Genomic DNA, 14,539 nt, shown 5'->3' on the forward strand with positions numbered 1-14,539 from the left:
AATAAAAAACCCACCACCACACCATCTTAGCAAAAACATCCAACACTTCAACCTAGTATTTCTAAAGTTATCAACATTAACAAACTATGCCTTTACTTAAACCTCAAAAAGGCTCTATCAAAAAAAGATTAGAGAGAAGGTAAAAACCTGCCTGCCTACTAGCCTAAATCCACCATGCTGAACACTTGTTAATCCCTGAAGACAGCAGACTCAACATTTGAACAGATGTTCACACCTGCACCTCTGATCTCCTAGGTGAACACTCCACAAGCTAACCAGAGTGACACAACTTATTGAAGCACTTCTACTATGCAGAAAAGATCCAAAGCTTATGGAGCCAGAGAAAGTAAACATCTCAAACTAAAAGCACTAGCCTAGAAAAAGTTGAGATTTGGCTTCCAGTCTTCACTCCAAACACTGTTTCCTCCTTCCTAGCCTATTTAGTCCCAGACTCAATATAGTAGTTCAGGAAAATAAATCCACAAAACAATTTCTGAAAAAGAGGTTGAATTTTAGGTAGATAGCATTAGTAGAGGCACAATGTTAAACCTTTCTCTTTCACATTTCATCTCAGCTGCCTCACCAGTAGCAGGATGAAGCTGAGAGATCAAACTCCCAGAGATGTGGTCTGGGTAAGCTTTCGGGACATGCCGTACACAAACTGAAGCTGTTTATCAGCACAGAGGAAGTTTCTGCCATAAACTACAAAGAGAAAGCTGATGAAACAGCAGGAGCACTTAAAGCACAACATGGGAAAAAATCAATGTCAGAATGATCCTGGCAAATTCTATCACCTGGACAATCAACTACACCCCTGCTGGGTCTCCAAACAGTGGGTTTGTCTTTCCAAACTTCACTTCATCTGAGCAGCCTGGGTTGGGAACACCACTTACTGGAGGCACACTTACCATGCAAAATCTTCAGTTACGCTTACTCTCAAAATAACCAGGGTGACATCATGGATTTACTTTCTCCCTGCTTATTTCTGACTTCTTATCTGCTTCCATATTAAAGAGGACTCTGCTATTAAGAATAAGCCTTATTTTCCTTTTTACTATCCAATCCCCAGACTCATAGAAACATGGTTTTCAGTAGCACAGAACCTAAAATCTGACCAGTTCCAGAAATGGAGGAGTGTTGCCAGCCGAAGCTCCTGATTTCTGCAGAACATCTCAAAAACACTGATTCTGCTTCAGAATTCCACAAACACCATCTTAAAGGTATCTGCTCTGAACAGAAACTGAAGCAATCCTGCATTAGCCTAGGCTAAGAAATCTGACAAAATAAATCTATTCAACAATAACCATTAAGTTACTGAATTTCTACCTGAGTTCACCTGAATCCACAAATCCTCTGTCAAGTTACACAATGGAAAGGAAGAAAAACTGCAGTAAAACCAACAGGAAACAGGCTAAGCATACTGCCTTTCTGAAGACAAAAATATTCTCTTTCAGTCTGGACGTTACTTGCAATAGAAGAGTTCTGTGGCAGGATCAAACAAATAAGTTGCTCTAATTCATGTATAGTTGCATACTCGAGCCCCAGTTTAAAGCATACTGCACAGTAACTTCAGAAGTTATTCTTTCTCCCAATCTACTGACTTTTTTTTTAAGCTCTAAGACTCAAACAGAACTACAAACAACCCTAATCCTGTAAATACATAACATGATTTTTATTTCATTCCCAACCGCAATTCACTGAAATCAACTGGAATAGCTATGCAACAAAGGAAATCTTAAAAAGCATGGGCTAAAGCTTTACTGATCTTTTACTTGTCTCCCTCAAGTTTCAGTTCTTCCCTTGATATCTCATTTGATTCTACCCCATGTTCCTTTCTTTTTCCAACTGTCCTTGTGCTCCTAACTTGCTCAGCACATTCTTGAAGCTATTCCTGTTGCTAAACCCAAAGTCATTAGCCAAGTATCCTAGCAACTACAGCAGCAGATGACCTTACTTAAGAGGGACGTACTTATCAAGTTGGGAGCGGGAGAGTTCGTATCTCATTACTGAAGTAAAGGATATGCTTGGGGGATGGGGCGGGTGGGCAGCCACACATAAAAAGGGAAGGGCTATTATAATAAAAATTAGGATTAAGATTAATTTTAAGCATGGGGATACTGTTTAGCCCAACATCTGTAGACCACTATGAATTCTGAGTTTTAATGCTTGGTCACGTTCAAATGGTCACGTACAACTTTGCTCAACCTGAAGTATTTAGGAAAAGGCAACCAGACGACTTCGGACTTACTGAGGTCCTGCCTTCTCATCCTCAGTTCTGACTGTCACCTCCCTTTATGCCAGTAAAACACTTCATGCAAAAAAGCACAAGTTTCAGTAGCGCAAAGCCAGACACAGAAAAGCTGAGAGGCTGCTGTAGCCTCGGAAAGGATTTTCTTACACTGCCATGACGCCCCACCCCATAGAGAAATTTTGCGTTACACCTACACCAGCCAAGCTGCTGCCAGCTCTCAGAGTAAGCAGCAGGGCTCATCCCCACGCTGCACAGCCAGAGTGACTTGACTTAATGAACTCATACAGTAAGAAAATAACACACTCCAAAAGTCTTCTGTTGTACCAGCTGAGTGAATTCAATCATCAGCTGCACAGCACTGACTCTGACAGTAGGAGAGGAAGAAGGAACCCAAAACCACCACTGAAGCAGCAACAACCTAGATGGACACGTGCAGTCACACCAGATGTAACCACATCGTATCTGTAACACACCTAGGTGTAATGTGAAGCTATACCTTCACACTGCACTTAAGTGGCATTAAGGAACCATCGCGACATAGCATTTAGAAGAGTAAAAAGAAATGGTGTCCAACCATTACAGAGATTTTTTTCAAAGACAAAACAAGAAAAAACAAATCCTGACACTCCTTTCTTATCCATACAAAACCCTGCCTCTCTACCAGTCCACACCAACTGCAGCAGCTGGTTTGTGCTTTCAGCCCGATGAGTCACATGTTTTCCAGCTACCCAACTGATACAGCCACTAAGCAATCAAGTCACATGGTTCATTTTATTTTTTTCCTGCCAATTTGATGGCATTTAAAAGGAAGATGAATGAAGCAGTCCTTTTGCAGTGTGAAAGCATTAGGCACATCTGTCAGTCAATGCATTAGGGAGTTTAAGTACAATCAAGCACTTAACTGAGCAGCCATATTACTTTCACTTGAGTAAAGGGATTTGGACTCTTCCGAGCTAGTGAGCCACGTTTTTTCATAGCACATGCAAGTTTTACATCAAGATTGAAAGTTATTTTATTCAGTAGTATATTTTGTTGCTTTGTGAGTTGTCTTTGTTGTTGTGGTGGTGTTTTAGAGTAGCTGCTTGTTTTTGCCTCCCTCCTCCCCACTGCAAGAAATAGCCAGAAAGGAACATGTTCAAAGAACTAGAATATCCACCCTAAATAGACAGAAAGTTAACGAGTCATTATATGTATACATATGCATTATTTTATAGGTCTTAACTGAGAGGGAACATTCCTCATAGCTTAAGTGGTTAATACATCTAGAAGGAAAAAACGGAAAATGCAGGATCTGTAGATATATGAAATTTCAACTACCTATACAATATCACTCCACACTAGTTAAAACAGCTGTGAATTTAATAAGTTTTCATCCTTTTTCCTTTTTCCTACACACACCCCAAATATTTCTTGTTGATTAATCATCTTTCAACATGCCAAATGTAGGTTTTAGCTGCAGGGCATGAAAGATACAACTCTATGTGCTACATCACAAAATAAAAAAAAAAGGTAGCAGCAAGCAGAACTGCAAAACTTGTGACCATTGAGCACTTCAGATGCTTCTCAAAAGCAGCTAAAGGAAATCATGTCACTGCTGAACAGCTCAGGACTGGCTGCAGCCTACAGCCACCAGAGCTGCAGATCCCACTTGTCTATCACACTGCAGTTTTAAAATACCCAATCCAACAAGTACATGACATCCAGAAACAACTTTTTACCCTTCACCCACACGAGTTTGAGGTTACAGCTGATCCTTTGCTTACAACTAAGACTAGTGATCCCACTGAGTTGGATCCAGAAACAGAACAGGTAAACAGTACAACCTTATAAAACCTTACAAAAATTTAATGTTTTTCTGACTTTAAACCTCCCTGAAGACGCTCACTGTGGAGCCAGAAGAATGCCAGCTACCACTTGAAATGGGATGCAAAAGTAATCCTTGAGGTAACATCTAGCCATACAACTGACCAATTGCCTGATTTAGCAATGTAGTCAGACTCCCCAAAAAAGCTCTCCAGACCAGGGTTACATATTTTTCTCATGTGGGAGAACACTGATCACACACAATTAGTCTTCTTCCGCCATCTTCCTGGTACTCATTACTGCCCTGTAGCAGGACAGATTGTTGGCACAACTCTTTCTTGTTCCAAATCAGACAACCTTAACTGGTTTTAAAAAAAAAAAAAAAAAAAAAAAAAAAAGGTAACGTAAGGATTCTCAATTCAGACCCATTCACCCACACAACTAAGACAGTTGTGCAGTAAATAAAATTACCAGCAAGGATGAAGGGTTTGCTATGATCCAGCTCCTACTGAAAGAGGTTAGCTTCACTGCCACTTACTCCCATGACAACAGGCTTAAGTGGCTCTTCTAATAACCAGTTCCTGTCAGATGCAAACTAGTAAAAAGATGAATTTAAATAAAAGGCAGCATAAGCTAGCTAACTGTGTATTTAGCCAGCAGTGACTAAATTGACGTAATTGGCAGGGGAGGTATTCTTACAAGTTGCTGAGCCACACAACTGTTGAAATTTATTTAATGTTTCACACAGCATCTAAAAGCTTCATGAAATGAATCAGAAGTTGCAACATGAGCAAAAAGGGAGTCCCTGACATTAAAAGCTTATGAACACATGCAAGCAACAACAAATGATGAAATTAGTTAGACAGTACTATGAATCAATACTGGTCCCAAAAAGCTCTCTGTTGCGTATTCATCTCCTGGGTCACTGTGGCAAATGAGTTTTAAAACACTCCAATAGAAAGACAGGTCCAAAGATGCTTACAAGGAACTTCTTGAAGCATGAATGGAATCAAAGGCAAAACACAGAAGTACTCATAAGAAACTTTTTTTTTTTTTTTTTTTTAAAAAAAGGAAAACAGCAGTGAAAGCCAAAACAAACAAACAAAAAAAGTCATTTATATAGAGATAAAACTACCACTGCTGAAGTGGAATCTGGTTTGGAGAATGCTGCGACAAGCACTGAAAGTGAAGACAGGCAGACAGGCAGCTGATGCTTGATGCAACACAGGGGAAGCTAGCAAGGGGAGGCAGCCAGAGGAGAGCAAAGTGACAAGCTATAATCATTTTTGCAGCAGCACACTGAATGCATAAAATACTCTCTGATAAACAGAAGATTAGATAAAGCAAACTGATTGTAATTCAAATCTCAAGGCTGATGTCACAACAGTAACTAATTAAACCCAATAACCTCAGCTATTGCTGGTTAAAGTTTTTCATATGACTTGAAAATACTATTATTTGGGAAATCTAGGAAAGGAGAACTGAACATCATTTAACTGTCCACTGACATGAAAAGCTAAGAAGAACTTGAACCCTGCAAACTGTTAAAATTATTCCTCAACTGACCAAGCATATACAGCTTAGCAATAAAGAGACTAGGATGGGAATGATCCTGTGGTATTGAAATTCAAAAGTCAAATTCAGATCCAGGTGCTGCATAAAAACATGAACAGGCTTAAGTTCCTTCTTACACATACTTGGCGAAGTGTACCAGCCACCAAATGCTGCCTGACTTAGAATGCATCAAAAACAGTTGCATAACCATAAGACCTAACAAAATGATCTGCCAGTGGTAATAAATCACCACCTCCTTAAACCAAAATTCTGTATTATCCTTTGGAAAACAGTTTAATATAAATTTTCTCATTAAAAAAGTATTCAGAAGCTGGAGAGTATATAATTTTGATTAGCCTTCTAAAGGATTTGTTGGTGACAGCTACCAAATTAATTTAAAGAGAGCTTGCACATTTTTGGAACCCCCCCAACTACTTGAAGCAACCAATCATACTTAACCAAAATACGTAACAACAGACCTTGCACATGGCCATCAAGTTTCACTTACCACAGTGCTTGGAGTGCATTTTTAGATAGAGAAGAATTAGCAACGTAGCTTTAGAAAAGGTCTCACAATTACAAAAAGTGATTCAAATATGAACTCCAACTGTATGACCACAAGACAGCCAAAGACTCAATTTCACTACCCCAACCAGTTCTGTGGTCACATTGCAGTAGCACCAACTCAAAGAGAAACCACCATGAGTTATTTATCAGTTGCACAGCCAAGTAACACAGAGGCAGTTGCTAGAATCAATGCAGGACTAGTTACAATGATAGGGTAGAAGAGGACGGTTCTCCCCTTGTGTCCCAGTGTTCAAGGATGAACCCCTTCCCTCCTGCAAGGGAAAGAGGAAGTTCCCAATTTGATTATTTATGACTGAGATATTGACCTTAGCAGAGAGATTAAACCCCTGAGCTGGGTTCACGGACGGCTTACACCCAGACACCTCTCTCTTTCAACACAGAATAGCACAGCATGGTTGCCTGCTGAGGGTCTATTTTGTACAGTCAAGAGAAGCCTCCTGGTTTATACAAAATCAGTAATTTTGAGTCTTTTACTATTAGCAAGGTGGAAACAAGGAAAGTTAGACTTACAGGAAAGGAGGGGAAAAAAAAAAATACAACTTTCAGTAGAAGCCCTGAAGTACCACAATAAATTACTCCACTACCACAAACTCAAGCAAGGACTTGAGCAGCTAGACCATGCTCCACTGCCAGCAGCTTTCACACAACAGCACACAAATGGCTTCTTCTAACTTTGGTCCATACAGAGAAAGGCAACTTACTGCTCTGTTTCCTCAAAGGAAACACCGTGCATCTGGACCACTGACAGAAATATTAATTCTATTTAATAGAGAAGAAAAACAAAACACAAGGAATCCCTGATCAGCTCCAATGATGAACTATTTTTTTTGTTTGTTTCTTTTAGAGGACTATGAAATCTGTGCATCATTCAGGCTAGTCATCCAAATAACCATGCAAAAATATTCCTAATCAAAACACACTATGAATATATTACTTTAGGAAGTCATCCAGTTTCACAGTGAAGTTTGAAGACACCTGTAACACTTCAGTAAAGCTGGGGCGTGAAATCTGGTTCTGGTTTTGCATTTCATCATATAACAATTATCTCTAGTTTTATAGCATTGTAACATTTGATATCTTAGCAGGGATCCAGCTCGTTTACAGCATATGCAATAATTGTGCTCGAGACAATCTTTTTTCCCCAGCTTTTGTTACATGAAGTGTTTCAGTACAAACCTTAATCACTAACCCAGACACTAAATACTTGTGATTCATAGTTCACGTACAACTTCTGCTTAGAGAAAGCGAGTTAATGCAGAACTACCGATATCTCTTTACGCATGAGATTAGAGCCCATCATTCTGTTAAACAGGCAGAATTTTGATCCCATGAGTAATTTCCCCCATGACATCAACACGGCATTAGCATTTCAACAGGAAACAGAATCTGTCCTCCTGCCAGTGCTGATGCGTGCTCTGCTGTAGACCTTAACCTCCTCAGGTGTTCTGTCACCTTCCACAGTTTCACATAAATTCGGGCCACCTCTAGGCAGAACACAACATGTTTTTCGAAGTCACTTGAAGGAAGCGTTGACATTGCACGCAGTTCAACCGAGTTCATGCCAGCCACCTAGCCAAGCGTTTGCCTACTTTTTTGTTTCAAACAGGCCAGGCACGCTTTTGTTGCTGTTGTTTGACAACATCCACCCCTTTGTTCTCTCCCAGTAAGAAAATCAAATGAATTCGGGTTTACGTGTAATGCAGAGGGCTTTCTCCCACTTCGAATTCCCTCAACTTTCCACCAGAGCTTCCAACCACCCTCACCACCCTCAGTGAGTCCACAACAATTGGGCAGCGAGGGCTCGACGAGCCACCCGGCCCCTTCCACCCTGCCACGCCAAGACCAACTTGGCGGCTGGATGCAGGGTCGGGGGAGGCGCTGGGCGCCGATTTCTCTCGGATTTCTGATTAAATTTGATTAAAAGCGCTCCTTTTCGCTCCCATTCCCCCGGCGGGGCGAGTTCCCTCCCCAGCCCCGAGCTGCTGCGCCCGTTCCCGGCAGCCTCGCACACACACCCTACCGCCACCACGTTAAAGATTAATTAAAAAATAAATAAATAAATAAGCAAGATCAATACAATAAGGAGAGGAGCGACCAAAAAAAAAAAAAAAAAAAATCGAAGCCCGCAGGTCGCCTTCACGCGGCGAGGTGGAGGAAGGGAGCCGAAGCGCGGCAGCCCCCCGCCGGCTGGCGGCGAACAAAGCCCGGCGCCGCCCGCCGCAGGGCTCCGAGCCTCGGCCACCGCCCCGGAGCCACGGGGGAGAAGCCGGGACACCGACACCGGCACCGGCACCGCCACGAGGACCGCGGCCACCGCCCCTTCTCTCAGCCCAGGAGCGCCCTTTCCCCTCTTTTCCCCTCTTTCTTTTCCCTTCCCCTCCATTCCCTTCCCTGCCCTTCCCCTCCGTTCCCTGCCGGTTCCCTCCCCGCCACCTGCCCGCCCGTCCCATCCCGCCCGCCCCGTCGCGTCCCGTCCCGTCCCGTCCCGGCGCCCACCGGCGGAGCCGAGCAGGGCGAGTGCCAGCAGCAGCAGCACCGTCAACGACGGCGGCGGCGGCGCGAGCGGCGGCTCCATGGCGCGGCGCGAGCGGGCGGGCAACCGCCACCAACGGCTCCGGCCCCGCGAGTCCCCCCGGGCGGGCACCGCCCCGCCCCGCGCGCCCCGCCCAGCAGGTGAAGCGCCCGTCACTTCCGGGCCCTGGCGGCCGAGGTGTGTGGTGGCGGCGGCCGGTGACTGGGCTGTGTTCATCTACCGTGCACGAGGAGCTACCGCTGCGTAGCAGTCTGATGTGTACACTGCAACGCCAGTGCTGACAGCGGGCATAAAAGGCTTTCTGCCACTATGGCTTATTCTCGTGAAGGGATAAGTCGTGCTGGTAGCGCGTCCTTTGATGTGCCCCCTACCCTGTCCGTACTGAGAAGCTATCCCCATAATAAAAATGTTTACGCAAACACAAAACGTTGTTTGTTTCCCTACGCTGTTTTTGACAGGAATTGTGTTACTGTCAATTGTGTTATTTTTCTTTGATGCCCATAATACATAAACTCCAAATACGTTAATATTCTACGGGTGTGTGGGAGATGAAAGCTTAAAAAGCAAAGTCCTCTCTCCCCTTGTAAATTTTAGATCGAATGAGCAGCTAATCATTAGGGTATTTTCCCGACTGCTTAGCTATAAAGGACGTGTTGCTCCTTCCATTCAGTCAGGGATTCCTAGTGATGCAGGTGGTGGTGTCTCCATTTCTGCTGGAGTAATGAAGGCATGAATATGAGCTAGCATCTTTCAAAATGGTTGGCTGCTGTAAAGAAAGCTGCAGCTTTTACCTACCACCTCACAATCTTTTTTTTTCTTTTTTTTTTTTTCTTTTTTTTTTTTTTCTGATAAATAGGGTAAATGCATTGCTATTTTCCATGAAGATGCACCTAAGTACTGCTTATTCCATCTTGTAAGGGCATGACAGTTCATAGTGCTTGTTAGATCTCCTTTCAAAAACAAACTTACCCAGTGCGATGCTAGAGACTGTACATAAAGGATAGACTTTTAAATCGGGGGATTTTTTTTAATGACAAAACAGAATTGTCTTTCCCCTCTATCCAGGAAAGAAAATAATATTAAAGTAATATTATGTCAAAGGGACTGGGACCTCAAAGTGGGGATATTCAGATTTTGTTTTCATCTGTTGTTTTATATGTGCTTTAAAGGGTAATCTGTTTTGAGCATCCTAGGCTGACTGGATGAGTGAGGTTTTTTGCTGTATATCCACTTGTGTCAACACAGAAATTATATGCCATGGAAAGTATAATGAGGCAATCACAATCATTACAGAAAGAGAAAATGATTCATCATTAGAATGGAGATGCTCATCCTTCTGTGGAATAAATCCTAGCTAGTAATTAAAATAAATACTGTACTGCATTTAGGAGACATGAAATCCACACTTTGTCTAGCCTAGACAGACCTATTCCTGGTCTCATTTAAATCAAAAGCAATACTAATGCACTTGTGTTCATACTCCTGAAAATTGTCCTACACTAGCAAATTAAGAGTACGTCAGTTTAAATAATGATTTTATTTATTTATTTTATTTTTTTTAAGCAAAGATATCCATGCTTCCTCACTGCAGACCAAAGTCGGGGTAATAGGGCATAAAGCTACCAGATTTATTAGAGGATATGACACTGTAAATTTTGAGTGGCCTATACTTCCTGGAACACTAAACAATATGATGGAAAACACAACTGTGAAAATGACCAAAGCTATTCCACTCACAAAGGAAAAGGTCAAGTTCAAAACTTTTTGAACGGATTTTGACTAATGCTGACATTTTGGATCAAGCCCCAAAAAAAGCACCTGAGCTGAACACAGAATCTGCTCCACAAGGAAGAGATATCCACTGGAGCGGAGACCTACAGTCTAGACTTATGTTTTGCAAATGTATAATTGCTTACCATTTTGTTTATGGAGAATGTTGTCTTGTGCTCCCGAATCTTAAGATTTATGTCAAATGTACAACTGTACATTTTGTGTCTTTAAAGTTAAGAAAAAACTCAGTATGACAACCTATACATTAGTGTCAGTCTAAATTTATAGATATCCTGAAATAATACCAATAAAATCTTTTTTTAAGTTTTTGAGTAGCTTTTTACACAAAAATCACAAATTCATAAGTAATTTTAAAATAAGCTTACAACATGCGGAGGTGGTCAGTATATCCACAACTAAATCTTTCACAGCTTAAATAAAATGATTTGCAATTTCCCTCTACTTTTGTTGAGGATAAACTATCCGTCAATTCAAATCTCAGTTTGTGAGTAATTTCTGTTCCCTGCCTTGGGAACACTTCCTTACCTACCCTTATCTACTTGACCTTCCTGTATAAGTGAAATAGCTTTTATTATTAATTCATTTTTTTTTTCAGAGAAGAGTGGAAAAATATCAACTGAAGTGACGTAGAGATGTGATACAGAATCAATGAAATGGGACTTATCTGTGTTTCTATTACACAAATCAAGAAAATGCACAGCACGTGGTATTGTGGCCCTGTCATGAAAGGAAAACAAGGGCTATGTTTCAATTTCCTCCTGCTGAGTGGAAGGGCCACTGTGGTCAGACAGCACAACTCTTGATGGAAAACTGCCCATAGGCCTATATGACTCCTAACATAGATAACTGTATTTCTCAAGAAAACGAAGAGGAAAAGAAAAAAAAAAAAATATAAAGAGAAGGAGCAAAAAGTCCCAAAGTCCCTTGGGACTTTGATTTTAGATTTCTACTTGTAGAAGGGAGTAGACACATTTTTGTTCCAGGACAAGGTTTCTTCTTGACCAACAGACTGCATAGTTTACATTATAATTCAGGCCAGAGCCAGACAATAGAAGGAGCAGGAACATTTGGCCAGGAGAGTGGAAGGGGACAGTTTCTGTTCAGGCTGCTGCTGTTAGGTGTGAATCCACCCAGAGGATGGTAGTTACAATTAGGGGCGCAGCAGCCCTGCCCTCTCCCTGACACCACAGTACTGCTTTACACCAATGCTGGGGCTCATTACACTAGCTAAGTTAGTTCAGGAAGCCAGGTTGGCCAAAGATGAGTACCTTTTGTTTTCAGCCACCTCAGCTCAACGAACTGTTTTCCTGCTTATTTGCCTGAGTGCCAGCTGGCCCCAAAAATGGGGCAGGCTGGGGAAGGGCAGGACTGTGAGCGGCCCAGCTGAGAGCAGTTTAAGCTGCTGTGCAACCACATCCAGAGCTACCAGAAGGTAAAGGTCCACCTGACCCAACCTTTTTTTTTTTTTTTTTTTCTCCCCAGAAGGATCCTCAGCGCTGCTTATACCATGCTTTGTGCCCTGCTGTGAGGAGCAGGCAGTCTATACAGCCATTTTTTTTTTGGCTCTAGATGCCCTTATCAACATTAGTTAAACCAGCCTTGGGCAAGTCAGGCTGATATGCTGAAAATAGCTACCAGGGTCGAGATAAAGGCTACATTAAGGTCTCATCAACATGGGGAGATTACAGCAAAGGATTTTAGATGGCAAAATTTACAGAGCACTATGTATTTCACAGTAATGCTTTGAGTGCATGCTCTCGTGCTGTGTCCCAACTGGCAGAGCCTGGAGCAAAGTCAAATTCCTGTGTGGGACATGCCCAGCATTCCAGCTTCCCAACTGGGATTGATCTAGCTAGGTATCACCACCTACTTCCTGACCTTAGTTTCCACACCAGGGTGGATGGATTGCTGACTGGGAGAACCGATGATTGAGGTCCACATTTTTCTTTAATGATCTTGGGCTGTTTCCAGTTAAGCTTTCATGAAATTGCTACCTTTTTATAATGATAACTAAATGCAATCTCATATTGGGAAAAAAGAAAAAGAAATACAAGAAAAATAGCCAACAATAGCTGGGGTTTAATTATCTTTAATTCGGGTTAATGTTTTTCACAGACTGTCTTGTTCAGAGTTGAAATAACAGCTTTTTTGAAATTTAACACCTCAATCAAGTGACAGTTGTTATCAGGGTACAATTCACACCTTGCTACACTCCGCTTTTGGAGAGACTGTTTCTGGCAAAGATGTCCTAAGAGGGCAACAATTTACACCTTTGCGGCCCTGTGATATTAAAGTTTAGAAGTATAAATTGCCTCCAATAATTTTCACTTAGGTTACTTACACTTGTGTGTCACCTTGGATGCTTAAACAGCAGAAAGTAAGAAGGAACACCAGTTCCCTACTGATGGCAGCTAGTTTTACCCAAATTTAAAGTTACACATTTACACTATAAAAGGGAAGCAGAACCCATGTAATATAAAATAGACTTAGTTTGTTTAAAGTCCAGAAGAAGAGTACACTGTGTAATTTGTCTTTGTAAAAATATTAATACTATACATCTTCTGTTATATATTATATATATATATATATTTGTGTTCAGACTTTCATTGTATATGCATGTCAGTAAAAATGCAATGGTTCTTGATTGGAACAGTAATACAACAGAGAATGCAGCTGTGTACAGTAATAAACCATTTTTCTGAGCTTATATTCACCACAAATATACCTGGATTTAAGAAAGCTTCCATTACATAGGAAGTAAAATAGATATTAAGCAATTTCCTGAAATGATGAGAAAGTGCTTCTTTAGCAGCTGATCTGAAAATATGCTTTCTCCCAAAGAGGTCACATTCACATTCCTTTCTCCCTTTCTCTCTCTCTTTGCATTGAATTTCAACTGAGAAATTTGCTGATGCCTATATGACCCAGAAACAGCATTTCACAAAAAGCACAATTCTAGTCCCCTCTCTTCACTTTCACAATCACCAGACTTACCCTTGTGCCAGTTTTGATAGCCATCTGACAACTTAGTGAGCTAATTTAGCTCTCCAGACTAGCAAATAATTGTCTCCTTCACTTTTTTTATTAGCTTAGTTTTCCTGCAAAATGGATTACTGACCATTGCTGGTGTCTTAAAAGCCATACAAGCACAAGGTAGGAGGAAGTGCAGCTGTGAGAAAGACTTGGGAGAACAGGCCCATGCTTGTTGTTTGTAGCAATAACTAAATCATCTTAGATGCCTCATGAAATCTGGCCTTCCAGCTTTGGCCTATTTTCACTTCACAGCAAAATTAGCTGCATCACGGGGCAGTTGTGTTGAAGGAACCACAACTACACTTGTGAAGAAGTGCTGGATTCCCACTCCTGCAATTGGCTCCTTGTGGAAGGAACTCATCCAGCTGCTTGTACCCCTAACATAGATCTTAAATATTACAGCCAGAGAGAGGATTTATGTTCTTCCTTGCATGGCTTTTATGGGTTATACTTAGTTTGGGTCTCCAGCTGGAACACCTTAGCACTGGAATGGATTCTTGAATAGCCATGCTGGAAACAAAAGCCAAAAGGAAACCACCCACAAAAAAAAAAAAAAAAAAAAAAGCTAAAAGGTGCACTGCGGAAATTGGCATCTGTGGACAGAACGAGGGTGTTTGTAGTATGTTTTTCTAGTGCCCAGAACAAAAGGGAGAGAATTGAGAATTGAACAGGCAAGACTAGGAACAGGAGGACACACTTGAAAGGACAGAGAAGAGAAACTGGAGCTGAAATCCAAGAGCATTTGTGAGCTAAGAGTAGTGGGAAGGGGTTTCTCCGTCCCTTCAGGGAGTTCAGTTAAGCAGAAAGATGATCGCAGATATGTCAGAGTCAATTCTTATCTAATCCCCAAATTAACTCAGGTCAGTTTTGATAGTCTTGAACAAATAGCTGATGAATGCTTTGACTCCATCATGAACTTTCAAATTATTTAATTTGGGCAAAACATTTATAAATGGCACCTTAGCACCTACTATCCTATCTGGTAG

At 41.6% G+C, this 14,539-nt stretch overlaps 1 protein-coding gene across 2 annotated transcripts in view; it reads right to left on the reverse strand.

Annotated features, from left to right (window-relative positions):
* CXADR (CXADR Ig-like cell adhesion molecule) overlaps positions 1–8,808 on the reverse strand; it is a 31,639-nt gene extending 22,831 nt beyond the window's left edge. For both annotated transcript variants that reach the window (XM_032206292.1, XM_032206284.1), the window contains exon 1: positions 8,693–8,808. In XM_032206292.1, the coding sequence (XP_032062183.1) occupies positions 8,693–8,771 (79 nt within the window). In that variant the 5' untranslated portion in view covers positions 8,772–8,808. The remainder of the gene's footprint in view (positions 1–8,692) is intronic.
* Positions 8,809–14,539: the final 5,731 nt, after the last annotated feature.

This window comes from Aythya fuligula, chromosome 1 (genome assembly GCF_009819795.1).
Source record: "Aythya fuligula isolate bAytFul2 chromosome 1, bAytFul2.pri, whole genome shotgun sequence".
Taxonomy (NCBI): Eukaryota; Metazoa; Chordata; class Aves; order Anseriformes; family Anatidae; genus Aythya; species Aythya fuligula.